The sequence below is a fragment of the Dendrobates tinctorius genome, unplaced genomic scaffold (assembly GCF_039654945.1).
Source record: "Dendrobates tinctorius isolate UK_male_01 unplaced genomic scaffold, ASM3965494v1 ptg000007l, whole genome shotgun sequence".
NCBI classification, from domain to species: Eukaryota; Metazoa; Chordata; class Amphibia; order Anura; family Dendrobatidae; genus Dendrobates; species Dendrobates tinctorius.
In genome coordinates, this window is record NW_027361675.1 from 25,839,280 (window position 1) to 25,866,875 (window position 27,596).

General features: G+C 46.5%; 1 protein-coding gene across 5 annotated transcripts in view; it reads left to right on the forward strand.

Annotated features, from left to right (window-relative positions):
• Window positions 1–27,596, forward strand: part of KDM1A (lysine demethylase 1A) — a 58,975-nt gene that overhangs the window by 16,581 nt on the left and 14,798 nt on the right. For 2 of the 5 annotated variants that reach the window (XM_073572880.1, XM_073572846.1), the window contains exons 2-11: window positions 10,623–10,794; window positions 12,855–12,988; window positions 13,074–13,152; window positions 13,559–13,651; window positions 13,994–14,100; window positions 14,271–14,352; window positions 14,548–14,648; window positions 18,470–18,612; window positions 18,923–19,013; window positions 26,729–26,863. In XM_073572880.1, coding sequence (XP_073428981.1) covers window positions 10,638–10,794; window positions 12,855–12,988; window positions 13,074–13,152; window positions 13,559–13,651; window positions 13,994–14,100; window positions 14,271–14,352; window positions 14,548–14,648; window positions 18,470–18,612; window positions 18,923–19,013; window positions 26,729–26,863 — 1,122 coding nt within the window. In that variant the 5' untranslated portion in view covers window positions 10,623–10,637. The remainder of the gene's footprint in view (window positions 1–10,622; window positions 10,795–12,854; window positions 12,989–13,073; window positions 13,153–13,558; window positions 13,652–13,993; window positions 14,101–14,270; window positions 14,353–14,547; window positions 14,649–18,469; window positions 18,613–18,922; window positions 19,014–26,728; window positions 26,864–27,596) is intronic. The other 3 variants (XM_073572862.1, XM_073572854.1, XM_073572870.1) reach the window with 3 other exon arrangements.

The window sequence follows — 27,596 nt, forward strand, 5'->3', positions numbered from 1 at the left end:
GACTGGATATAAGGCTGCCGACGCCCTTCTGCCCTGCGGGTGATTTCTCTGTGGACTTCTAGGAAACCAGTCTGATTCCTGCTCCTCTAAAGCTAAGTTTTCTGCTTTGCCTTTTAGCATTTGTGTTTTGTTTTTGTTTGCCTTGCTTTTCTGGATTCTGCCATTCCCTGCTGGGGTGAGCTGAATCTCTTTTTGCCGGTTGCTCTGTCTTCAGAATATTCCTGAGTACTGACATAGCTTTTTGAAGCCTAGCGTCTTCAGGGCCTTTTTCACTGTCAGTCTGTTGGCTCTTATTTTCATAGGGTTTTTCACGGATTGCAGACAGCAGCCTTCCTGTCCTTTCCTATCTAGTTAGCTTGAGCCCCGTCTTTGCTCAGTCTATCTTTCTGTCTGTGTTGTGTTCTTTCTTCTTGCTTCACCGTCATTATATGTGGGGGGCTGCCTTTTGCTTTGGGGTCTGCTCTGGGGCAGTTTAGATTTCCCTTTCTGTCTTTAGGCTATTTAATTCTCCGGCTGTGATCGAGGGGTCTAGGGCATCGTAGGAACCTCCCAAGGCTACTGCTAGTTGTGTTGATAGGTTCAGGGGTCTGCAATCCGATAGCTGTCAACCTCTCTGGTTTTCTGGACTTAGCTAGCATTTCTGTTTTTGCCTCCTACGGTGACTCAATCATAACAGAATCACCCGCCATACCGCAGATCCTAGGGTACTCAATAGCAGGAAAGAATTGTGTTTAAAAAAAAAAAAAAAAAAGTGTGTATATTCTTTCCTCTATATCTCTGAGGCCGTAGGGGGAATTTTTTTTTCTCTCAATGGAGATAAAAGCAATTGTCTGATCGTGTGGAGCAGCTCGCTGCGGAAGTGCGGGGAATTTCCGCCTAACTTGCTCGTTCGCATGCTGTTGAACCAAAGATCCCTACACCTGATGTATTTTTTGGGGATCGATCTAAATTTTTGAGTTTCAAGAATAATTGTAAGTTATTTTTTGCCTTGAAGCCTAACTCGTCAGGGAGTTCCGGGCAGCAGGTTAAAATTGTCATCTCTTTGCTGCGTGGCGATCCCCAGGATTGGGCGTTTTCTTTGAAACCAGATGATCCTATTCTGACTAATGTGCACGCATTCTTTCAAGCCTTGGGGTTGTTGTATGACGAACCTAATGCTATTGATCAGGCTGAAAAGACCCTGCTGGCATTGAACCAGGGTCGAGATTCTGCAGAGTTGTACTGTCAAAAGTTCTGAAAGTGGGCGGTCCTTACTACCTGGAATGATAATGCCTTGGCTGCTCTCTTTCGGAAGGGTTTGTCAGGAGCCGTAAAAGATACTATGGTGGAATTTCCTGTTCCCTCTGGTCTGGACGATTCTATGTCATTAGCCATTCAGGTTGATCGGCGTTTACGTGAACGCAGGATTGCACGAGAGGTGTTGCCAACGGTAGAACAGACGTCTGAACCTATGCAATGTGATAGAGTTTTGTCTAAGGCGCAACGTCAGGAGTTCAGAAGGCGTAATAAGCTGTGTTTTTTCTGTGGAGATGCCTCGCATATTATTTCTGTTTGTCCTAAACGAGAGAAACGCTTTGCACACACGTTTTCTGTTGGTGGTGTTCAACCTAAGTTTCTTCTGGCAATTACTCTGATCTGCTCCCTGTCCACATTTTCCGCCAAGGCTTTTGTGGATTCGGGAGCAGCGCTAAACCTAATGGACTTGGATTTTGCTAAACGTTGTGGATTTCCGATGACACCTCTGCAGACGCCTATCCCTTTGAGGGGGATTGATGCTACTCCTTTGGCGAAAAATAAACCTCAGTTTTGGACCCAGGTGGTCATGCGGGTCGCCCCAGACAATCAAGAAAATTGCAGATTTTTGGTGTTACATGATCTGCATGATGCCGTTGTTCTGGGGTTTCCCTGGTTGCAAATTCAGTCTTGGATTGGAAATCTGTGTCTGTGGTGAGTTGGGGTTGTCGGTGTGCCTGTAGTGAGGCTCCGGTTTTTTCCACCTCTCCTCAGTCGCATGATGTTCCTGACTATTTGGCGGACTTTTATGATGTATTTAGTGAGAATGAGTCTGCGTCCTTGCCTCCTCATAGGAGTTATGACTGTGCAATTGAACTGAGCCCGGGGTGTAAATTTCCCAAGGGTCGGCTCTTCAATTTATCTGTACCCGAGCACGAGGCTATGCGGTCCTATATTAAGGAGGCGTTGGAGAAGGGTCATATTAGACCATCCTCTTCACCCTTAGGTGCCGTTTTTTTTTTTTTTTGTGGCCAAAAAGGATGGTTCTTTAAGGCCTTGTATTGATTATCGTGCCCTCAACAAAATTACTATTAAATATCAGTATCCGTTACCCCTGATTTCGGATCTATTCTCTAGAGTTAGAGGTGCTTGCTGGTTTACCAAGCTTGACCTCAGGGGGGCGTATAATCTTATCCGCATTAAGCAGGGGGATGAATGGAAGACGGCGTTTAATACTCCGGAGGGACATTTTGAGTACCTGGTGATGCCTTTTGGGCTCACTAATGCCCCTTCTGTCTTCCAGTGCTTCATGAACGATATTTTCCGAGACTTTGTCGATAAATTTTTGATTATCTATCTGGATGATATTTTGATCTTCTCCAAGGATTGGGATTCTCATGTGGAACATATTCGGACTGTGTTCCAGATCTTGAGGGAGAATTCCCTGTATGTCAAAGGATCGAAATGCCTTTTTGGAGTACAGAGGATTTCATTTTTGGGGTTTATTTTGTCTCCATTAACTATTGAAATGGACCCGGCCAAGGTACAGGCCATTTATGATTGGGTTCAGCCCACTTCTTTGAAGGCCCTCCAGAAGTTTTTGGGTTTTGCTAATTTTTATCGGAAATTTATAGCAAAATTTTCTAGTATTGCCAAGCCATTGACTGATCTGACTAAGAAGGGTGCTGATGTGTTGAATTGGTCTCCGGAGGCTGTTGCTTCCTTTCAGGAGCTGAAGCGAAGATTTACCTCCGCCCCGGTTTTGCGGCAACCTGATGTCTCACTCCCGTTCCAGGTAGAGGTGGATGCTTCTGAGATTGGTGCAGGAGCTGTTTTGACCGAAAAGGATCCTGTAACATCTAAAATGAATCCCTGTGCTTTCTTTTCCCAAAAGTTCTCTCCATCTGAACGTAACTATGATGTGGGGAATCGGGAACTGTTGGCCATGAAATGGGCATTTGAGGAGTGGAGACATTGGTTGGAGGGAGCTAAACATCAAGTTGTGGTCCTCACTGACCACAAGAATTTGATTTACCTAAAGTCGGCTAAGCGCTTGAACCCTAGACAGGCTAGGTGGGCCTTGTTTTTTACACGTTTTGATTTTGTGGTCTCTTTTCTTCCTGGAACTAAGAATGTCAAGGCAGACGCCCTCTCTAGGAGCTTCTTGCTGATTCTCCTGTGGTGACCAAGCCTGCTACCATCTTAGGCGAAGGGGTAGTTCTTTCTGCCATCTCGCCTGATTTGAGACTTGCTCTGCAAGAGTTCCAGGAGGACAAACCTGAGCGTTGTCCCAGTGGAAAGTTGTATGTTCCTGACCAGTGGAAGAAGAGAGTGATGTCTGAAGTTCATTGCTCTGCATTGGCTGGTCATCCAGGTATTTTTGGTACTAGAGATCTGGTGAGTCGCTCTTTTTGGTGGCCCACCTTGTCTCATGATGTCAGGAATTTTGTGCAGTCCTGTGGGACTTGCTCCCGGTCTAAATCTTGTTCTCGCTCTAGTGGGTTGTTGATGCCTTTGCCGGTCCCCAGGAGGCCATGGACCCATATTTCAATGGATTTCATCTCTGATATGCCTGTCTCTCAAAGGATGACTGTTATTTGGGTGATTTGTCATAGGTTCTCTAAGATGGTTCATCTTGTACCACTCCCTAAGTTGCCGTCTTCCTCTGAGTTGGTGCCCCTGTTTTTGCAACAGGTGGTTCGCTTGCACGGGGTTCCTGAGAACATTGTATCTGACAGAGGAGTCCAGTTTGTGTCTAGATTTTGGAGGACTTTCTGTTCCAAGCTGGGAATTCAGTTGTCCTTCTCCTCTGCTTTTCACCCTCAGACCAATGGGCAGACAGAGAGAACAAACCAGACCTTTGAGTCGTATTTGAGATGTTTTATTTCCGCTGATCAGGATGATTGGGTTTCATTTTTGCCCTTGGCCGAATTTGCTTTAAATAATAGAGCTAGTTCTGCTACTTTGATGTCACCTTTTTTTTGTAACTTTGGGTTTCATCCTAGAGTTTCTTCAGGGCAGGTGGAGCCTTCTGCCTGCCCAGGTGTTGACACTGTGGTGGAGAGAATGCACCAAATCTGGGACCAAGTGGTGGATAAGTTATCTCTCTCCCAGGAAAAGGCCCAGCGGTTTTCCAATCGACATAGGACCATTGGTCCCCAGTTTAAGATTGGTGATATGGTGTGGTTATCATCAAAAAATATTGCTATGAAGGTGGCTTCTCCTAAGTTTAAGCCTAGATTTATTGGACCCTACAAGATTTTGGAGATTATTAATCCGGTCTCTTTTCGTTTGGCTCTCCCTGTCACATTTAAAATCCATAATGTGTTCCATAAGTCCTTGTTGAAGAGGTTTGTTGAACCAGTTGTTCCTGGGGTGGCACCTCCGGACCCTGTATTGGTTGAAGGTAACATGGAATATGAGGTAGAGAAAATACTGGATTCCCGTCTGGCTAGACGGAGACTCCAGTATTTGGTTAAGTGGAAGGGTTATGGTCAGGAGGATAATTCCTGGGTCTCTGCCTCTGATATTCATGCCAAAAGATTGGTGCGTGCCTTTCATCGGGCTCACCCTGATCGCCCTGGTGGCGTGGTTGAGGGTTCGGTGACCCCTCCTCAAGGGGGAGGTACTGTTGTGAGTTCATTTTCCCCTTCGTCACTGAGGTCTGGTGAACTCCCTATTCTGGTAAAGGAAGGTAATGAGCCTGATTATCAGGCACCTGAGTCTAATGATGATGACTGGCTGAGTGGAGTCACAGACTGGATATAAGGCTGCCGACGCCCTTCTGCCCTGCGGGTGATTTCTCTGTGGACTTCTAGGAAACCAGTCTGATTCCTGCTCATCTAAAGCTAAGATTTCTGCTTTGCCTTTTAGCATTTGTGTTTTGTTTTTGTTTGCCTTGCTTTTCTGGATTCTGCCATTCCCTGCTGGGGTGAGCTGAATCTCCTTTTGCCGGTTGCTCTGTCTTCAGAATATTCCTGAGTACTGACATAGCTTTTTGAAGCCTAGCGTCTTCAGGGCCTTTTTCACTGTCAGTCTGTTGGCTCTTATTTTCATTCATCCACTATAAGTTCATGCTCAAAACCTATAACTCTGCCCTTCATCTGGCCAAACAATCCTACTTCACCACCCTCATCACCTCACTATCCAACAACCCAAGACGACTTTTTGAAACCTTAAACTCCCTCCTGAAACCTAAAGTACAGGCCCCCATCACCAACCTCAGCGGTGAGGATCTGGCCACTTATTTCCTAGAAAAAATCAACCACATCCATCAGGATATCTCAGCCCTATCTCCTCAGTGCCTGGATCCCCTTCCCTGCCGCACCTCAAGCTCACTAGACATCTTTGAGCCTGTTTCAGAAGAAGAAGTTTCCAAGCTCCTCGCTTCTGCTCGGCCTACAACCTGCAACAGTGACCCTATTCCTTCACAGCTCCTGCAGTCTCTCTCACCAGTGGTCATCACTCACCTGACTAAAATATTTAACCTCTCTCTTTCTTCAGGTATATTTCCCTCCACATTTAAACATGCCATCATAACCCCTTTACTTAAAAAGCCATCCCTGGACCAGAACTGCACTGCTAACTACAGACCTGTCTCTAACCTTCCCTTCATCTCTAAACTCCTGGAACGCCAGGTCCACTCCAATCTAATCCGCTATCTCTCGGATAACTCTCTTCTCGACCCCTTACAATCTGGTTTCCGCTCTTTACACTCTACTGAAACTGCCCTCACTAAAGTCTCTAATGATTTAATAACAGCTAAATCGAAAGGTCATTGCTCCCTGCTGATTCTCCTGGATCTCTCTGCCGCATTTGACACTGTGGATCACCAGCTCCTCCTCACTATGCTCCGCTCTATAGGCCTCAAGGACACAGCCCTCTCCTGGTTCTCCTCCTACCTCTCTGGCCGCTCCTTCACTGTATCTTTTTCCGGCTCCTCTTCCTCTTCTCATCCCCTTACTATCGGGGTCCCGCAGGGCTCAGTCCTAGGCCCCCTCCTCTTCTCTTTATACACTGCCCCTATTGGACAAACAATCAGCAGATTTGGGTTCCAGTATCATCTCTATGCTGATGACACCCAATTATACACTTCTTCCCCTGACATCACCCCTACCCTAATTCAAAATACCAAGGATTGTCTGTCTGCTGTCTCTAGCATCATGTCCTCCCTCTATCTGAAACTAAATCTCTCTAAAACTGAACTTCTTGTGTTTCTCCCCTCTACTAACCTCACTCTACCTAACATCGAAATAACCCTGGAGGGTTCAACCATAACTCCCAAGCAGCATGCCCGCTGTCTTGGGGTCATATTCGACACTGAACTTTCCTTTACTCCGTACATCCGATCACTCAGTCGCTCTTGTCACCTGCATCTTAAAAACATCTCCAGAATCCGACCTTTTCTCACCTTTGAAACTGCTAAGACTCTTACTGTCGCTCTTATTCATTCTCGTCTGGACTACTGCAACTCTCTTCTGATCGGTCTCCCTCTTACCAAACTTTCTCCTCTCCAATCCATCTTGAATGCGGCAGCCAGGGTCATATTTCTGTCCAGCCGCTTCACCGATGCCTCCATCTTGTGCCAGTCATTACACTGGCTACCTATTCGCTACAGGGTCCAGTATAAACTCATCTCTCTCACCCACAAAGCTCTCCACTGTTCTGCACCGCCTTATATCTCCTCTCTCATCTCTGTCTATCGCCCTACACGTGCCCTCCGTTCTACAAATGACCTAAGACTAACATCCCCCGTAATCCGAACCTCGCACCTCCGTCTCCAAGACTTCTCTCGTGCTGCTCCAGCTCTCTGGAATGCACTTCCCCAGACGATCAGACTGATACCTAGCCCTGACCTATTCAAGCGCGCTTTGAAAACCCATCTCTTCAAACAAGCCTACCACATCAACTACTCAGCAAGCTAACTTTGCCCTGTTCCCTCCTTCCAAATATTATTCTGAATCTGCACCCTACTATTCATCTGTCTCCACACCCTTCATGCACATGATAACTGCACTTGATACTTGTCTATTGCACTTAAACACACGGGCTGATGACCGGATCATGCAGCTTTATATGAAAATCCCTATTATAATTGCCAGACCTGAATTAACAAGCATTTCTCACCTACTGTGTCCCCCCATTTCCTTGTAGATTGTAAGCTTGCGAGCAGGGACCTCACTCCTAATGTCACTGTTTGAATTGTCTTAACTTGTATTGAATTTATTGTCTGTACATGTCCCCGCTTAATTGTAAAGTGCTGCGGAATATGTTGGCGCTATATAAATAAAAATTATTATTATTATTATTATTATTATTATTATTATTATTATTATTGGGTTTTTCACGGATTGCAGACAGCAGCCTTCCTGTCCTTTCCTATCTAGTTAGACTGAGCAAAGACGGGGCTCAAGCTATCTTTCTGTCTGTGTTGTGTTCTTTCTTCTTGCTTCACCGTCATTATATGTGGGGGGCTGCCTTTTGCTTTGGGGTCTGCTCTGGGGCAGTTTAGATTTCCCTTTCTGTCTTTAGGCTATTTAATTCTCCGGCTGTGATCGAGGGGTCTAGGGCATCGTAGGAACCCCCCACGGCTACTGCTAGTTGTGTTGATAGGTTCAGGGGTCTGCAATCCGATAGCTGCCAACCTCTCTGGTTTTCTTGACTTAGCTAGCATTTCTGTTTTTGCCTCCTACGGTGACTCAATCATAACACATGCCGCTGCAAGATGCTGTGGTAGCCATGCTGGTTCAGTATGCCTTCAATTTTGAATAAATCCCCAACAGTGTCACCAGCAAAGCACCCCCACACCATCACACCTCCTCCTCCATGCTTCAGTGTGGGAACCAGGCATGTAGAGTCCATCCGTTCACCTTTTCTGCGTCACACAAAGACACGGTGGTTGGAACCAACGATCACAAATTTGGACTCATCAGACCAAAGCACAGATTTCCACTGGTCTAATGTCCATTCCTTGTGTTCTTTAGCCCAAACAAGTCTCTTCTGCTTGTTGCCTGTCCTTAGCAGTGGTTTCCTAGCAGCTATTTTACCATGAAGGCCTGCTGCACAAGGTCTTCTCTTAACAGTTGTTGTAGAGATGTGTCTGCTGCTAGAACTCTGTGTGGCATTGACCTGGTCTCTAATCTGAGCTGTTAACCTGTGATTTCTGAGGCTGGTGACTAGGATGAACTTATCCTCCGCAGCAGAGGTGACTCTTGGTCTTCCTTTCCTGGGGCGGTCCTCATGTGAGCCAGTTTCTTTGTAGCGCTTGATGGTTTTTGCCACTTTCAAAGTTTTCCCAATTTTTCGGACTGACTAACCTTCATTTCTTAAAGTAATGATGGCCACTCGTTTTTCTTTACTCAGCTGCTTTTTTCTTGCCATAATACAAATTCTAACAGTCTATTCAGTAGGACTATCACCTGTGTATCCACCAGACTGCTGCACAACACAACTGATGGTCCCAACCCCATTTATAAGGCAAGAAATCCCACTTATTAAACCTGACAGGGCACACCTGTGAAGTGAAAACCATTTCCGGTGACTACGGTGAAGCTCATCAAGAGAATGCCAAGAGTGTGCAAAGCAGAAATCAAAGCACAAGGTGGCTACTTTGAAGAACCTAGGATATAAGACACACAGTATTTTCAGTTGTTTCACACTTTTTTGTTAATTATATAATTCCACATGTGTGAATTCATAGTTTTGATGCCTTCAGAGTGAATCTACAATTTTCATAGTCATGAAAATAAAGAAAACGCTTTGATTGAGGTGTGTCCAAACTTTTGGTCTATACTGTGTGTGTGTGTGTGTGTGTGTGTGTATATATAATATAATATATGAACAACGACAAAGCAAAGTCCAGCAATAACGTGAGCAATCCAGGATGCTGTTAAAAAATTTTTCTTTCTTTTTATTCATAAATCCATTAAAATGCAATGGTCCAAGCAGTTCAAAACAGCAATAACGCAGGAAAGTAGTGCAGATAGGACTACGCGTATCAGCGGTAAAACCAGCCGCCTTCACGGTCTAGAATGATTCTGGACCGTGAAGAAGGCGGGTTTTACCGCTGAAACGCGTAGTCCTATCTGCACTACTTTCCTGCGTTATTGCTGTTTTGAACTGCTTGGACCATTGCATTTTAATGGATTTATGAATAAAAAGAAAGAAAAAATTTTTTAACAGCATCCTGGATTGCTCACGTTATTGCTGGACTTTGCTTTGTCGTTGTTCACATTTGTATGGATGGACTCCTACATCCAGATCCGGGCACAACGGAGTTAACCAGGTCAGCTGAGGTTCCAGGTGGTTCACAGGAGTGAGCTGGTCTACATTGTTGGAGAGAGATATATATATATACACACACACTATGACTTATCTCGGCCAAGATAAAGCCTAGATCCTCAGGCTACATTCACACTATTGGCGTAGCCAGGATCAAACCTGGGGGGGGCAGAATCTCATACTGTTCCGCAGAATTTCATACTGCACACCTCAGCTGCTGCAGAACCTCATACTGCACACCCCTACACTTGAAAATAAAGCCTGCACCTTAAGAAGATGTGCTGATGAATGCAGTCTATTTATTCCAACTATCAGCTTATGTTGATGTTACTGAAGACAAGCAATGCCTGTCCTGGGCGTCCTTTTGGGCAGCTATGAGGTGTACCTGACTGGTGCTAAAAAAAAGGAGTGTTAGTCTGTGTGCTATCCGGCTTTCATTCTTTTTGGTACAGATATGATATGGATAGACAGATATGGATAAATGGATATATAGATAGAGCAGATTTCTAATCTGCTTTTGCTATTGAAAACATTATCTATGAGCTCAAAAACCTTTCAGGTGATGCGGTTTTTTAAAAAGCTGATCTGCTTTTGCAACTGAAAAACGTATCCTCAGCGCAGGAAAACCGCTGTGTGTGAATGTAGCCTTAGATCAGGAATAGAACAGTCATTTATAGGACATTTCATAACTTTCCCAAATTCCTATGAAAAAATATTCAGCATATTCTGCATTGAACTACTGTACCCAATTTATTATATATTTTAGGAGTCGGTCCATTTTATACCGACTCCACCAAAATGAGCACCGACTCCACAGCTATGGGAGAAACACAAGTCGCCCTAATCTGTCAGTGTGCCGGGGACTTCAGCCACCCAGGTGTCGCCCTGTTGTGTTCTGTAAGGGGGTGTCCGCAGGTGCAAAGTTATCGTGCCACGTGGAAGGACGGATGGTGGTGTAAAATGTGTGACTAGCAATTCCTGCACCCGTGGTGGGAAAAGGTGATGATCCCATTATGTCCCATGGGGTAATCGGAACTATCACATTGTGGCCCTACAGATCCCAAGTATTGAAACCTTTTTTACCATCCTGTCCCTTTTCCATTTTTTAGGTAGAATACAGGGAGATGGATGAAAGCCTCGCCAACCTGTCCGAAGATGAGTACTACTCAGAAGAAGAGCGAAATGCTAAAGCGGAAAGGGAGAAGAAAGTGCCGCCCCCCCCTCCACAAGCTCCTCCAGAGGAAGAGGTGGACAGCGAGCCCGAGGAGCCATCGGGTACATGTAGTAATCTTCATGGCCTTTCTCCTTTCCCCACATAACAATGCTCAGCATTTTTCACAGGCACAACCCCCTCCTATAAACGAGGAATGTAGGCCATGTGCACACAATGAGTAAAACGTCTGCACCATTTCTGCCTCGCTAGGCAGGAAAAACGCAGCTGAAAAAAAACGTGCGTTTTTGCTTGCAATTTTGGTTGATGTGAGTGAAGTGAATGGTGAAAAGCGCACAGAGAATTGACCTACTACAGATTATTTTCGGCACCAGATCTACAATTCAAAAATACTCAACGCATGCCTGACGCTTCAGGTTTCTCAGTCACTTTGCTGCCATCAGGTTTTGTCACAAATCCGCGTTAAAAAAATGTGACAAAAACGCACCAAATCTGCAAAGTGTGCACACAGCCTAAAGATTTAGGTGTCCTGTGCCAACTAAAACTGTGGCCTTGCTGCGGTCCGTCAATGGTTATATAAAACCCCTGTATACCACCCAAAAAACCTTTTGAAGCTCTCAGCACTGCATGTTAATGCTGTTAGTCCAGTCCGGTGGGCTTTGGTTTCGGCGCTCTTCATCCCTCCTCCTGGCTATTGCCCGCCATCCTCCTGCTGTAATTGGTGCGGATGACGCCTCCTGTGCCATCCACATAGCCAGGTGAAATCTCGCGCCTTTGCACTATGCTCTGCCCTATTGCATGCAGAGCTGAAAACAAGGCGCAAGATTTCGCTCGGCCATGTTGATGGCACAGGAGGCGTCATCCGCACCAATTACAGCAGGACAGCCATCATCAGCCGGGAGGAGGGATCAAGACCGCAGAAAGCATAAGCCCATCGGACTGGACCGACAGGACTAACCTACAGTGCAGGAGAACTTCAAAAGGTTATATGGGTGGTATGCAGGGGGTTGTTTAACCATTGATTGACAGGCACTGATTAGGGTCATAGTTTTAGTTGACACAGGACAGAACTGGTGACCGGATCCCTTTAATAACATAGGTAGAAAGAATAAGATATTTTTTAAAGAATGTCTTATAACTGCCTCTTGAAATTCTGGATCTAAGCAAGGGTTCTGGGAGCCGCCGTGTGTCAGTATCCCTCCATACCCAATGTCAGACCAGGCAGTGGATGATTATATGGCAATGTCACCAGCGAACACTAAAAAAAGACCATCCTACTATTTACAACATATTTATTGAAAATTAACATAAAATGGGGGGGCTTGGGTGATAAAGTTACAGGGGGTGGGGGAATTGGGCCTAGCCATATATCGGCCTCCTGCATTGAGCCTACCTTGCCGCGGAAGTTGGCACCCTAATAATTCGATGTGGCACCCCTGCTCCTCGTCGGGTAGCCCTCCCTGACCCCAGTACACCCTGTATATAAACACCAACAACAAGGGTATGTGATGAAGTGACTATGATAGTGAACGATATTGAAACATATTCACGTAGCCAAAAAAGGCCATCCATAAAAAAAATAGGGATTTTAGCATAAAAAATTGTTCTTAGCATCAAAAAAGATTTTTTTGGTCGTTTCTTTTTTAGATGAAAAATAGATCACTCAAAACGTTCTTTATACTGTTCTACAAAACTACCTACTAGTCGCTGGTATAGAGGTCAAGTCAATGAGACCAGATAGTGTCGCTGCATCATTTACGCATCAATAATATATCTCCGGTCTCCGTGTGTATATCACATGCCCTTGGTGTTTATACATAGGACGTAATGGGGTCAGGGGAGGACTAGCCGACGAGGAGCCACATCGGATTACTAGGGTGCCAACCTCCGCGGCAAGGCAGACTCATACAGGAGGTTAGGCCCAATTTCCCTCACCCCCTGTAAGTTTATTACCCAAGTCCCCCTTTTTATATAAATTTTAAATAAATATGTTGTAATTAGTAGGAGGGTCTTTTTTAGTGTTATAACCAAAAAAGAAAAAAGGCGAAAAAGCACATATCTCAATTTCTTTTTTAGTGTTAGTTGATAATTTTTGGGACCTTTTGTCCATCTGATTTAGTGTTCTCATATACTGCAATGTCCCAGGAATATGGCTTCCGTCTTTCTCCAGGTGTAGAGGGCGCAGCCTTCCAGAGCAGGCTTCCACATGACAGAATGACGTCCCAAGAGGCGGCGTGCTTCCCTGACATTATTAGCGGCCCACAGCCCACGCAGAAGGTCTTCCTGTACATCCGGAACCGGACAGTACGTATGACTGCGCCACCCTTGCACCCATTTACACAGGGCTGCTGGAAACTTGCTGTTACTCACATTGTTGTTCTTCTCGCAGCTGCAGTTATGGTTAGACAACCCTAAAGTCCAACTGACCTTTGAGGCGACACTTCAGCAGCTAGAAGCACCTTATAATAGTAAGTTCTTGTGCATTAAAGAAATTGTCCATCTTTGGGGACCTTTTTTTACTTACCGTATATAAATGCGTTCATTTTTGGCAATATGTAATTTTTGTAATTGGAACTTTTTTCACCATTTGCCTTCTGTAGCCTCGATTACTCGCTGCCTATTGTGAGTTAACTGGGATTCTGTCAGTGAGCACATTCTGATGGTCCAACGGGAGAACTTTTATCGCTTATCTTTTTCTGGGCTCCTCTCCGCTAATATATGAGCAGTATGCATAAGCACGCAAGCAAGCGTATTGCAAAAATGACTTTTGGCCCCAAATACATTTACTTAAACATCCTCTTTAATATGGTAATAGAAGTATGTGAAAAATGAAGAAATGTATGTATAATAATGTTTTTTCTGTCTCGTCTTTAGGCGACTCTGTGCTGGTTCACAGAATACACTGCTATCTTGAAAGACATGGATTAATTAACTTTGGTATCTACAAGAGACTGAAACCTTTACCAAGTAAGGAACCAGAAATATCCTTCCAGTTTTAGGTAGAATATTCTACGATTTGATAATCTTGTGTGCCAGTATGTGTGGGCACAACAAGGACATAAGTCATTGATGCCCCCCCCAAAATTCTGGCTGCCATTCTTCCAGTGATGAATAGGTGTTACCTGGTTGTCAGGGGCAGATGACTTTTTGGATTGGTAGATGTGAGCCAGGCCTCATACCCATTTTATGCACATGCTTATGTATACAGAAATAAATCATCTCCGTCATTATTACGCAGAATATCTCTATTTTCCGCTGCAGAATTTCTATCCATGTGTATGTTACCATCTTATTTCCTGTCCCCGGTAGCCAAGAAAACGGGAAAGGTGATCATCATTGGCTCGGGAGTGTCGGGCTTGGCGGCTGCTCGCCAGCTGCAAAGTTTTGGAATGGATGTTACTCTCTTAGAAGCAAGGGTAAGTGACGTGAACCCCTCCTGGTGCTGACTGTTTTTATTATTGCCCATGAGCGACACTGGACAACTATTAATTTGGATATTTCTCACTGGATTCTGGTTTTGCTCTACTTACCCTTGCTGTAATGCGAATTGTCGGGATAGCACAGTAACACTTGATTTGCCATACAGGACCGTGTTGGGGGAAGAGTTGCCACCTTCCGAAAAGGAAATTATGTTGCGGACTTGGGTGCAATGGTTGTCACTGGCCTTGGTAAGTTGATTTCCCTTAGAGCAGTTTTAGTCTGATCCCATTGAGATCAGTTGCTTTGGGTGTTCTTACCCTGCGCCTGGATAATTTAGCGGGACCGGTTTTGATGCTGGCACGTCTTTCACAAATGTATGGGATTTCATTATGGCAGGATGTGGTACGTACATTGACATTAACAAAGTTTGTGCTTTGTTGTAGGTGGCAACCCAATGGCTGTGATCAGCAAGCAAGTCAATATGGAATTGGCAAAAATAAAGCAAAAATGCCCTCTGTATGAAGCGAATGGACAAGCGGTACATGTATATATTGAGTCAAATTTTCTATTTTTTTTTATTTTTAATATATATTGCAATTTTTATTAGTGTACAGTTTGTTTCTAACAACATTTATTGCAGATCCTATGTGCATTTGCCGAATACTGGCCCTCGACCTATGCCCTTTTGTTCCAATAAGTCTATCAGAAGCTCCTGACTTTTGCATGCAGTCTATAAGTCATGTCGCTAAGAATCTACATTCACGATCTGCTTGCCTCTTCACTAGTAAAAGAGCCAAGTGTCGACAGAATTCGAGAAGCCATTATAGTGGATGCAGGAACCAAAGGCGGCCTGAGATCAGTAGTCTACACAATGAGACATAGAAGGTTAAAGGGGTTGTCTGCTACTTTAATATTGATAGCGTAACCTTAGGTCATCAACACCAGATTGGTGGGGGTGCGACACCCGGCATTCCCAACCGATGTGACCAGTTGTGTAGCAGAGAAGCACAGCTCCATCAACTGCATAGTGGCCGCAGCGGGGTACTGCAGATCCACCCCTGACTACATACGGCCGGCACAAGGAACAGCGTCGGCTCCCTCGTCAATCTGGTATTGATGACCTATCCTAAGAATAGCCATCCATATTAAAGTACCGGACAACCCCTTTTAATGAAGTAACAAGCAGATTTCCCCTGTACGATGCCTTTCTGTGAGGGTAGTATAATTACCTAGCTCTGTGTGCTCATTTTGGGTGGAGGTAGCTTTTGGTCATTGATGGAACTTATGAGCTTTGACTCTGAGTAACCAGTATCAGTGTCTTCTTGTTATTGTCCACCTCCTCATCATATGCTACAGATGTATGCTCCTACATACATAGGTATCTAAGCCTTGTGACCTCCACTTTGGGTGAAAGCATTGGTTATACTAGAAGCTGCAGCGACAGCCAGCAGGCGTGCGAATATATAGACGGCTGCACATGAGCATTACTCTCCTTTATCTTAGGAAATGTTTAGTGACAAGTTTGCAGAATTCAGGTTCAAAATGTCAAGTTTTGTTTGTTCCCCTTACATAGTAGTTAAATGCTCATGAGTTATCTCCTACTGGATCATTATTTTACTACTTAGAGGGGTTGTCCTACTAGGACCACCCCTTCTCAATCTGAGTGTTTGCCCCCATTAAAATAAAAACAATTCTACTCCTCTCTGGTATCACTCCAGCGTTGTCGACACTCTCTCTGGGGCTCACGTAGTTTTAAGTGTCTTCCTCCAGTAAGTGTATACTCCCGAAAATGATGCACGACCGAGCACATGTTCACTCTGTCGGCGCACACGCCCGAATCCTGTTTTGCTGGGGGGTTCGGATGTAAACCCTGACGAGGCCAAGGAACGTATGACGAGACGCAATGTGAAAGCAGCCTACACAGCAGAGCTGTGCGTGTTCATCTGCAGCAGAGTTGTGTGTATTTACTGTGAATGCTGCAGAGCTGAGTGTGTTATGAATGCTGCAGAGCTGAGTGTGCATTTACTGTGCATTCAGCAGTGTTGTGAATGCTGCAGAGCTGAGTGTGCATCTACAGTGCATTCAGCAGTGTTGTGAATGCTGCAAAGCTGAGTGTGCATCTACAGTGCATTCAGCAGTGTTGTGAATGCTTCAGAGCTGAGTGTGCATGTACGGTGCATTCAGCAGTGTTGTGAATGCTGCAGAGCTGAGTGTGCATCTACGGTGCATTCAGCAGTGTTGTGAATGCTGCAGAGCTGAGTGTGCATCTACGGTGCATTCAGCAGTGTTGTGAATTCTGCAGAGCTGAGTGTGCATCTACGGTGCATTCAGCAGTGTTGTGAATGCTGCAGAGCTGAGTGTGCATCTACCGTGCATTCAGCAGTGTTGTGAATTCTGCAGAGCTGAGTGTGCATCTACGGTGCATTCAGCAGTGTTGTGAATTCTGCAGAGCTGAGTGTGCATCTACGGTGCATTCAGCAGTGTTGTGAATGCTGCAGAGCTGAGTGTGCATGTACGGTGCATTCAGCAGTGATGTGAATGCTGCAGAGCTGAGTGTGCATCCACGGTGCATTCAGCAGTGTTGTAAATGCTGTAGAACTGAGTGTGTATTTACAGTGCATTCAGCATTGTTGTGAATGCTGCAGAGCTGAGTGTGCATTTACTGTGCATTCAGCAGTGTTGTGAATACTGCTCTGCGGCCTCCCCTCAAACACTCTCGCACCCCTCCAATCTATTCTAAACTCTGCTGCCCGACTAATCCACCTGTCCCCCCGCTATTCCCCAGCTTCTCCCCTCTGTCAATCCCTTCACTGGCTCCCAATTGCCCAGAGACTCCATTACAAAACCCTAACCATGACATACAAAGCCATCCACAACTTGTCTCCTCCATACATCTGTGACCTCGTCTCCCGGTACTTTCCTGCACGCAACCTCCGATCCTCACAAGATCTCCTTCTCTACTCCCCTCTTATCTCCTCTTCCCACAATCGCATACAAGATTTCTCTCGCGCATCTCCCCTACTCTGGAACTCTCTACCACAACATATCAGACTCTCACCTACCATCGAAACCTTCAAAAAGAGCCTGAAGACCCACCTCTTCCGACAAGCCTATAACCTGCAGTAACCACCGATCGACCAAACCGCTGCACGACCAGCTCTACCCTCGCCTACTGTATTATCACCCATCCCTTGAAGATTGTGAGCCCTCGCGGGCAGGGTCCTCTCTCCTCCTGTACCAGTTATGACTTGTATTGTTTAAGACTATTGTACTTGTTTTTATGTATACCCCCCTCACATGTAAAGCGCCATGGAATAAATGGCGCTATAACAATAAATAATAATAATAATAATAATAATAATACTGTAGAGCTGAGTGTGCATCTACAGTGCATTCAGCAGTGCTGTGAATACTGTAGAGCTGAGTGTGTATCTATGGTGCATTCAGCAGTGTTGTGAATGCTGCAGAGCTGAGTGTGCATCTACAGTGCATTCAGCAGTTTTGTGAATGCTGCAGAGATGAGTGTTCATCTACGGTGCATTCAGCAGTGTTGTGAATGTTGCAGAACTGAGTGCATTTACTGTGCATTCAGCAGTGTTGTGAATGCTGTAGAGCTGAGTGTGCATTTACTGTGCATTCAGCAGTGTTGTGAATGCTGCAGAGCTGAGTGTGCATTTACTGTACATTCAGCAGTGTTGTGAATGCTGCAGAGATGAGTGTGCATCTACGGTGCATTCAGCAGTGTTGCGAATGTTGCAGAGCTGAGTGTGCATCTATGGTGCATTCAGCAGTGTTGTGAATGCTGCAGAGCTGAGTGTGCATTTACTGTGCATGCAGCAGTGTCGTGGCTTTCAAAGGGTTGTGAGAGTAATGGGAATTCTGCTGGGAAACACAAACAGGAGCTTGACTATTGCCTGCCTTGTAGAGATGGACTCGTTGGGCCACGTTCACATTATCAGTATTTGGTCCGTATTTTACCTCAGTATCTGTAAGCCAAACCAGGAGAGGAACAATCAGAGGAAAAGTATAATAGAAACACGTCACCACGTCTGGATTTATCACCCACTCCTGGTTTTGGCTTACAAATACTGGGGTAAAATACTGAACGTGTGACTGTGGCCTTGGAGTACTTTACTGACCTCGGGTGATGTTGACCTTGATGCTTATATACGCTGCCAAATACATTTTAATTAGTAAGAAATCTATTTTCCCATTTTCTGATGTTTTAAACTGGGGTGTGTCTTATAGTAAGGTGCGTCCTATAGCCCCAAAAATCTGGTATGTTGGTGTTTTATTATACTCTATCTTGTTTTTGGTATTCCATTATTTGCTACTTCTTACAATCTGTAAACTCTCACATTCCAGGTACCAAAAGAAAAAGATGAAATGGTAGAGCAAGAGTTTAACCGTTTATTGGAAGCTACCTCCTACCTCAGCCATCAACTAGACTTTAATGTTCTCAATAACAAACCCGTCTCCCTCGGACAAGCCCTGGAAGTTGTTATACAGTAAGTTGGTCGAATACAGTGATATGTAAAAGTTTGGGCACCTCTGGCTAAAATTACTGTTATTGTGAACAGTTACGCAAGTTGAAGATGAAATGATCTCTAAGAAGGCTCCAGTTAAAGATCACACATTTCCTTCGTATTTGAGTAAAAAAATGTATATATTTTCATCTTTTGAATGGTTTAGGTGCCTGAACTTGTACATGTCACTGTGTGTTCTCCTTTTAAATCTAGATGGAGGTAGTAGGAGTTCATGGTATCCCCTTTTTCTGTCTTATTATTGTGTAACTCTCATTACTTTTTTTTATTTAAGACTTCAAGAGAAACATGTAAAAGATGAACAAATTGAGCACTGGAAAAAAATAGTGAAAACACAAGAAGAATTGAAAGAACTGTTAAATAAGGTAGGCATTGTAATTGTCAACATGCTGTCCTTATGCATTACACCATCTACACACTACAGAACAGTTGAGTGGGAAAATGCGTATATGTGGTGTCCTGTATGAATATGGCCCATGCTGGATTGTAGATGTTGTGGTCATATGTTGGCCATTTCGTCAGTATCTTCATATACTTGTGCAAAAACAGGAATTTTGACCCTGTTGACGTTCCGTTTGTGTCACAAGTTCTTCTGGGGTTCAGTCTCATCCTCTGAAAAATGAGTCATGTTTGATCCCAACAGAGCCCTGCACTATAATGTGGCAGAAGGGTCACTTTGATCTCCATTCTCCCGGAATCCCATGTTTTTAGACTGACACAAAAACACAGTCTGTCATGTTATTGTGTCCGCCTAATAAAAGGTGGACACCATCAGAACGGAAGTTAGATCACATACAAAGTGATGGTCGGCCTCATTATAGTGAAGGGCTCTAGGCAACTTTCTGATGCTGAACGCAGGAGGTTCAGATGTTTGCAAGGAAGCTGACAACCAGAGTCTGTGCAAACTGGCGTAAGTAAGTGGCTTTGCCTTTCATAACATGAAAAATGGGTTGTATGCAGAAGAACTACCTGCAACTCTGGACAAAAAAAATCTACAAGATATGACACATGCCATAATAGCTTTTCAAAGAGGTTATCATAAAACCACGCAATGCGAAGCTAGAACTCCTTTGCTTCTTCTTCTGGACTTGGATCAGAATAGGATCCAACCCTCCTAGTAGCTGTAACCTCAGTATGTTCAATTCTTCGTTGCCTGTGCTGCATTTCTTGTTAATGCACATTCATCATCAGAAAAGGACTTATTGTTTAAATCAGGTTTTGGTGTTGCATGTATTTTTTAACACGTGTTGGCCCGTTTTTTTTCTTTTTCAATTTATGATCTTTGTTACAAAAACAAATGAAATGAGCTTGCAATTTTCATACGGGTCACAGGATGCTTCCTATCAGGAAGTGTTTTCAGCAGGCTCCTTATCAGCAGAGGCACGATTACAATGCCAGGTAACATTTCTATACACAGCTGATAACACCGGATCCACCAATCACAATAGATGTCACATCTAACCCTGCTACCGCTCTTCACATTGACCCTTGCGCAGACTCATTAGACAATTCAATGTAAAAGATAGGGTTGGGATCTGACTGTTGTGGCTATATACACACGTGTTGTTTCCTGAAACAATAGGAGTCGTCTAAAATTATCTTAGTGGACAGTGAAAATGGCAAGGTTTCTATGCTATATTTTTAATACAGATTGTGGTATGGGATAAAAAAAACATTAAAAAAAAATAAATATGAACACAAAAACTCAATTTAAACAATAGATCATTTTTTGATGATTTTACTCTGTCGCCTAATTGGGGGACACAGAACCTTGGGTGTTATGCTGCTGTCCACTAGGAGGCGACACTATGCATAATCTGAAAAAAGATTAACTTTGGCTCCTCCTCTGCAGTATACACCCCTGGACGGCGTCAGCCTTCTCCAGTTTTTGCTTAGTGTCGCAAGGAGGCACACCTTTTTTCTTCCGTTTTTTTCCTTTTTTCACGGGAATACAGATGAAGAAAAGTGGGTCTCCAGCGAGACTCCCGGCATGGCTCCCTCCTCGGTCCCCTATTAGGGGTACCCGGTTGAGGTTGAGGTGGTTTTTTTCCCCATGTCGCTCCCTCCCCAGTCCCTCGGGTCCTGGTTCGAGGTCGAGACCCCCCTCCTTCCCCAACACCCTTAAGGGGTCTGGGTTGAGGTCGAGGCGAGGATGAAGACCCCCTGACGGTGACAGACGCACCCTCCCTAATCCCCCGCAGGGGGTATTAGGTTGAGACGCCTCAGGTAGGGTCGGAGATCAGGCAGCATTCCGCAGCTTCCAGGGACCCCAGGCCGGCTGAGGGATCCTGTGGGGGCCGGGGGAGGGTGCGGACTGGATGGCACAGCAGAAACAGGGCTTTTGCTGCGTCCCTGTCTCTGCAGCAGCAGCGGCTCCATAGCCCTTCAGGGGCCCCCCATACAAAAACCGCTACCCCTGCTACCCCCACCGCTATCCAGTCGACCGTTCTGGGGGGGTCTGGTACAAATCCGCCCCCCCCCCCCCCGGACTACCGCGCCGCTCTGGAGCCCTCCTGGGCATCAGGCTTCAAATTTAGACCGCGGCTTCGGCCTAGCTGAAGCCGCCGCCTTTTCCCCGCCCCCCGGCCCGCCCCCCCCCCCCCCGGATGACCAAAATGACACACTGGAGTGTCATAGAAGGGGCGGATTGAGGCAGAAAGGGCGCGTTTTTACACAGCCCAGCGCGCCCTTTTCAGCTCTCCGCCCCCTCCTCCCTCTCCTCAGAGCCCCGGTGGCCATTTTTTCTGGATGAGATCCAGGAGAGAAGCATCACAGCGGTCTCCGGGGGGCACAGAACTTGGATCTGTCGGCGCTGGACCTAGGGGCACACCGGTGGGGTAAGCTCACAGCTGGGTTCTCATTACTCAGCTGTGAATCTATACTTCCTATAAGGCTTTCTGTGGGTTCCCTCTGCGTAGCCACCCCTGTACGATCCCTTATAGCCAGCCTCTGTGCACTATGCCGGGCTCAAGGAAGAGAACCAGGCAGGAATGTTTCTATGCATTCTGCACAGCCTGCAAAGCCACGCTCCCTAGTGGCAGCACGTATCCGCACTGCCGGGTCTGCATCCAGAACTCTGGGTCAGAACCCCAGGGAGTCCCTACTGACGCTTCAGTGTCACAGGCCACGCCGGAATGGGCAACTCAGATGTCTCAGTCTATGTCACAGTCCATAGACAACCTAACTGCTACATTGCTGCAAGCTCTGCAGAGTCGGACCCCGGCTATGGACGGTACACAGCAAACGGACAGCTTGTCTCAGGAACATGCTGCTTCTGACTCTCACAGACGTAAGCGGACTCACAGGTCTCGATCACCTGAGTCGCACTATAGCACAAGGTCGTTCCCCTCTAGGGAGAGACAGCGTCATTCCAGGTCTCCTGGGCAGTCCCCTGCCACAGACAGACAGTGCAATTTACCACAGGGATCCCCCACCACAGAAGACCCCCGCCCCAGGTCGCCCTCCAGGGATCACCTTAGTGAGGCACAGGATTCGGAGGGCATCTGTGACTCCGACTCAGATAATGAAACGGTCAGGTCCGTGGTACCTTCTCCCCCTAGCAATACAGCGCTAGTTGAGGACATAATTTCTTCTATTCATCGGGTGCTAAAAATTCCAGAGTCGCCCCCGGAAGTCCCAAAACATAGGATTTGCTTCGAAAGTGTTCAAAAACCACCTAAGGTCTTCCCTAATCACGATGAGTTTGAGAAAATACTTACCAAACAGTTTGCGCAGCCTGACAAAAAATTCGCTAATCGCAAATATCTGGAAGCGAAGTACCCTTTCCCACAGGAAGACACCAAACAATGGGCAGATCCACCTGAAGTGGACCCTCCGGTTTCTAGGCTAGCAGCGCAGACTTTACTCTCTCTGCCGGATAGCTCAACCCTCAGGGACGCAGCAGACCGGCAAGTAGAACGCATGGCTCGTTCTATTTTCGAAGCGGCAGGCGCCTCTCTGGGCCCTGCGTTTGCTTCAGTTTGGGCAGCCAAGGCCATCCTAGCTTGGGCCAAAAGACTACAGGAGGGTCTTCAGGCTTCAAATCCTGAACTCTCGGACCAAGCGGTCCAGATGGCAGTGGTAGCAGACTACATGATTCATGCAGCCCTGGATTCCGCCAGAGGTGTAGCGGGAATAGCATCAAACGCCATCACGATCCGACGCATCCTCTGGCTGCAAGAATGGAAAGCGGATGCGGCCTCAAAGAAGTCCCTCACGCGACTTCCGTATTCTACTGGTAGACTTTTCGGCGAAAAGTTGGACACCATGATAGCCAATGCCACCGGGGGTAAGAGTACCTCTCTCCCTCAACTAAAACCGAAACGCACGTTCAAACGAAGAAACCAGACGCGATTCCGATCCTTTCGGAATTCCTCGGGCTGGTCCGTTTCGCGCCCAGTGCAAAACCGCAACCGTTCTCCACGCAGAGACAACCCACGGACGCAGCAGCGACCGGACAGGGCTTGGCAGTCGAAAGCAGGCCAAGCGAAACCCAAGGGAGGAAAACCTCAGAACTTCACTTCATCATGACTTGAGACCTCCGGAAGACACCCCACCAGTAGGCGGCCGACTTTTACTCTTTCAGCAAGTCTGGCTGCCTATTACAGAAGACAGGTGGGTCAGGGAAATAGTGTCTTCCGGATACAAGATAGAGTTCACTTCCGTTCCACCGAACCGGTTCTTCCTTTCTGTTCCTCCAACACCACCAGAAAAGGCTCGTGTCTTCCACCAAGCGGTTTCCTCTCTCCTTCAATCAGGAGTTGTGGTGCCGGTTCCCGCGAACGAGAGATTCCGAGGATTCTACTCAAATTTGTTTGTAGTCCCCAAGAAAGGAGGCGGCGTCCGACCCATACTGGACCTAAAACAGCTCAACAATTACGTACGGGTCCGTCATTTCCGCATGGAGTCCCTCCGGTCCATCGTTGCATCCATGGAGCAGGGAGAATTCCTCGCCTCCATAGACATACAGGATGCGTATCTCCACATACCAATTGCTCCCGCCCACCAAAGGTTTCTCAGGTTCGCGGTCAACCAAAACCACTACCAGTTTGTCGCCCTTCCGTTCGGACTCGCCACGGCTCCAAGAACGTTCACCAAAGTCATGGCGGCCACCATGGACGTCCTGCACTCAAGAGGCATTCTAGTCGTCCCGTACCTGGACGACCTCCTCGTCAAGTCTCCCACTTTCAAAGACTGCGAGGTCAGTGTCTCAATCACTCTAGACACTCTGAGTCGCCTGGGATGGCTAGTCAACCTACAGAAATCGTCGACCATCCCAACTCGGACTCTAACATTCCTGGGAATGGTATTCGACACCACCAGGGGCCTGGTGCTCCTTCCCAAGGACAAGACACTGGCCATCCGTCTGGGAGTTCGCACACTCCTTCGCAGTCCTCCTCGATCTCTCCGGTTTGCCATGAGAATCCTCGGCAGGATGGCAGCAGCAATAGAGGCAGTGCCATTTGCCCAGTTTCACCTCAGGGTCCTTCAGCTAGCCATACTCAGATCTTGGGACAGGAACCCCTTCTCCCTCGACAGGGAGTTCAGGTTGATGTCATCGACCAGGAGGTCCCTGCACTGGTGGCTCAAACCAACCTCGCTTACACGAGGGAAGCCATTCCTCTCAGGACAATGGAAGATCCTGACTACCGATGCAAGCCTGACAGGCTGGGGGGCGGTACACCTACATCACAGGGCACAGGGCAAGTGGTCACCGAGGGAAGTGACATTGCCCATCAATGTTCTGGAAATCAGGGCCATTCTCTTGGCACTGAGAGCCTTTCATCACTTGCTTGCAGCCTCGCACATTACGGATACAGTCGGACAATGCCACGGCTGTGGCATACGTGAATCACCAAGGCGGGACCCGCAGCGCCCAGGCAATGAGAGAAGTGGCTCATATCCTCCGCTGGGCGGAAGACACAAGGTTGGTTCTTTCTGCGGTACACATTCCGGGTGTAGAAAACTGGGAAGCCGACTTCCTCAGCAGGCAAGGAATGGACTCGGGGGAGTGGTCTCTCCATCCCGAGATTTTTTACCAGATCTGTCAACGATGGGGAACCCCGGATGTGGACCTAATGGCATCCCATCTCAATGCCAAGGTTCCCAATTTCATGGCCAGGACACACGACCCGCGGTCGCTCGGAGCGGATGCCCTGGTCCAGGACTGGTCCCAGTTCCGACTCCTGTACATTTTTCCACCCCTCCCCCTAATAGCCAGGGTCGTGAGGAAGGTCAAGCAAGAGGGAGTTCCGACCATCCTCATCGCGCCAGACTGGCCCAGACGTACTTGGTACGCCGACATCGTCCCAACTTACGGCAGACGCCCCCTGGCGTCTACCCGACCGCCACGACCTTCTGTCTCAAGGTCCGTTCTTCCACCAGAATTCAGGGGCCCTCAATTTGACGGCATGGCCCTTGAAACCTGGATTCTAACCCAGGCAGGTTTTTCACCGGCAGTCATTGCAACTATGATCAGGGCAAGGAAGCCTGCCTCTGCCAAGCTCTATTATCGTACCTGGAGAGCCTTCTTTTCTTGGTGCGAATCTCATGGACAAGTCCCACTCCCTTATTACCTCCCGAAGGTACTAGGTTTTCTTCAATCGGGCCTAGATGCCAAGCTATCCTTAAGTTCGCTTAAGAGTCAGGTGTCGGCGCTTTCAGTCCTTTTTCAAAAGCGCATTGCTATTAAACCGCAAGTAAGGACTTTCATCCAGGGAGTTTCCCGATTGGTTCCTCCCTACAAACGTCCGATGGATACGTGGGACCTCAATCTGGTCCTGACAGCATTGCAAGCTCCACCCTTCGAACCTCTTAGAGAAGTTCCACTCTCCATTCTGTCTCAGAAAGTGTTTTTTCTAGTGGCTATCACCTCGTTACGCAGAGTGTCGGAATTGTCAGCACTTTCCTGCAGACGACCTTTCCTAGCCTTTCACCAGGACAAGGTGGTTCTCCGCACGGTACCATCCTTCCTTCCGAAAGTTGTGTCCAACTTTCACCTTAACGAAGAGATTTCACTGCCTTCCCTTTGCCCGGTTCCGGTACATAGAGTGGAGAAGGCTCTGCATACGCTTGACCTAGTCAGGGCATTGCAGATTTACGTGTCCAGGACTGCACCTTTCCGGAAATCCGATTCCCTCTTCATTCTTACGGAAGGTAGTCGCAAGGGGTTGCCGGCTTCCAAGGCTACCCTTGCCAGGTGGATCAAGTCCACCATACATGAGGCCTACCGACTTAACAGTTCCCCTCTTCCGGCCGGTATCACGGCACACTCTACACGGGCAGTAGGGGCCTCCTGGGCCATTCGGCATCAGGCTTCGGCACAACAAGTGTGCAAGGCGGCCACTTGGACTAGCCTACACACGTTTACGAAACACTACAGTGTTCATACCCAGTCCTCAGCGGATGCGAGCCTGGGTAGACTGGTTCTGCAGGCGGCAGTACCCCAAGTCTAGGGGACTGTCGGCACAATATTCGTCCACTGCTTCCCACCCAGGGACTGCTTTGGGACGTCCCAAGGTTCTGTGTCCCCCAATTAGGCGACAGAGTAAAGGAGATTTTTGTGTACTCACCGTAAAATCTCTTTCTCTTAGCCTTTAATTGGGGGACACAGCTCCCACCCTGTTGCCCTTACGGGCCGTTGTTTCCTGTTGAGTTCTCATATTGTTCTTGAGCTCGTACATAGTAGCCTTCTTACAGGCATGGTTATGTTATTTGGTTACGTTCCTCCTTATGCTTTGGCACAAAACTGGAGAAGGCTGACGCCGTCCAGGGGTGTATACTGCAGAGGAGGAGCCAAAGTTAATCTTTTTTCAGATTATGCATAGTGTCGCCTCCTAGTGGACAGCAGCATAACACCCAAGGTTCTGTGTCCCCCAATTAAAGGCTAAGAGAAAGAGATTTTACGGTGAGTACACAAAAATCTCCTTTTTTTTTCCTTTAAGGCTTATTTATTTGATATCTTTTGTAAACTTACCAGGCTAAGTGGACTCTAAGCTGTAAATAAAATCTTTTGAAATAAATTGTAAAATTATTTTCAATTCTGAATACCTATTAGTTTTTACTTTGCTTCTTTTAACAGATGGTTAATTTAAAAGAGAAGATAAAGGAGCTTCATCAGCAGTATAAAGAGGCTTTTGATGTAAAGCCTCCCCGAGACATCACTGCTGAGTTCTTGGTAAAAAGCAAGCATAGAGATCTGACAGCACTTTGCAAGGTATTGACATTTTCATGCATTACTTTATTATCTTTTATTAGTCTAAAAGTGAAGTGTAAGGGTCTGTTTACATTGACCAACGGGAGCACTAAACGACTGCTCATAGCTAAACATTTACCAGTCGATTGGTGGTTTAATAGCATGTTCATTCAGGCAGACCATGGTAAACCATTGACAGTGAACGTGAAGGATCTGTAGTAGTTTGTTCTGGGCAAATAAGATGCCACGAACAAAAACAAACACTTCCTGATCTCATTTCACAGTAAACTTTCGCCGTACCCCCACACTGACTGCTGGGAGATGAGATATGTAAGTGTTTGTAATGATACATAGCTCAGCTTTGCTGTATCTTCACACTATAGATATAGAGATCAGTGAGAAGACGAGGGCATGTTCTTTTCTGTCCTGCACACTGCTTCCACCCTCACTGAAATATATGTCTGGTAACACCTAGACTTAGTTGAAGTGTAACATAACTTATACCCTATAAACAAAATACTGTTTTACTTATCTTTGCAGCCAGTATTTCATGATGTGGCCAGTTTAAAGGGGTTGGGACAACCTTCTCAATTCCTATGTTGGCCCCTTGTATAATAATTCCGCTTATACTCGCCTTCGGTGGCAGCTCTGTTCCAGCAGTGTCGACACTGGCTCTCCCAGGGATCGCTTAACATTGCTTTATCACGCGATCTCTTTGGCAAATCAGCAGCAGCTCTCACTTGCATCCGGAGTG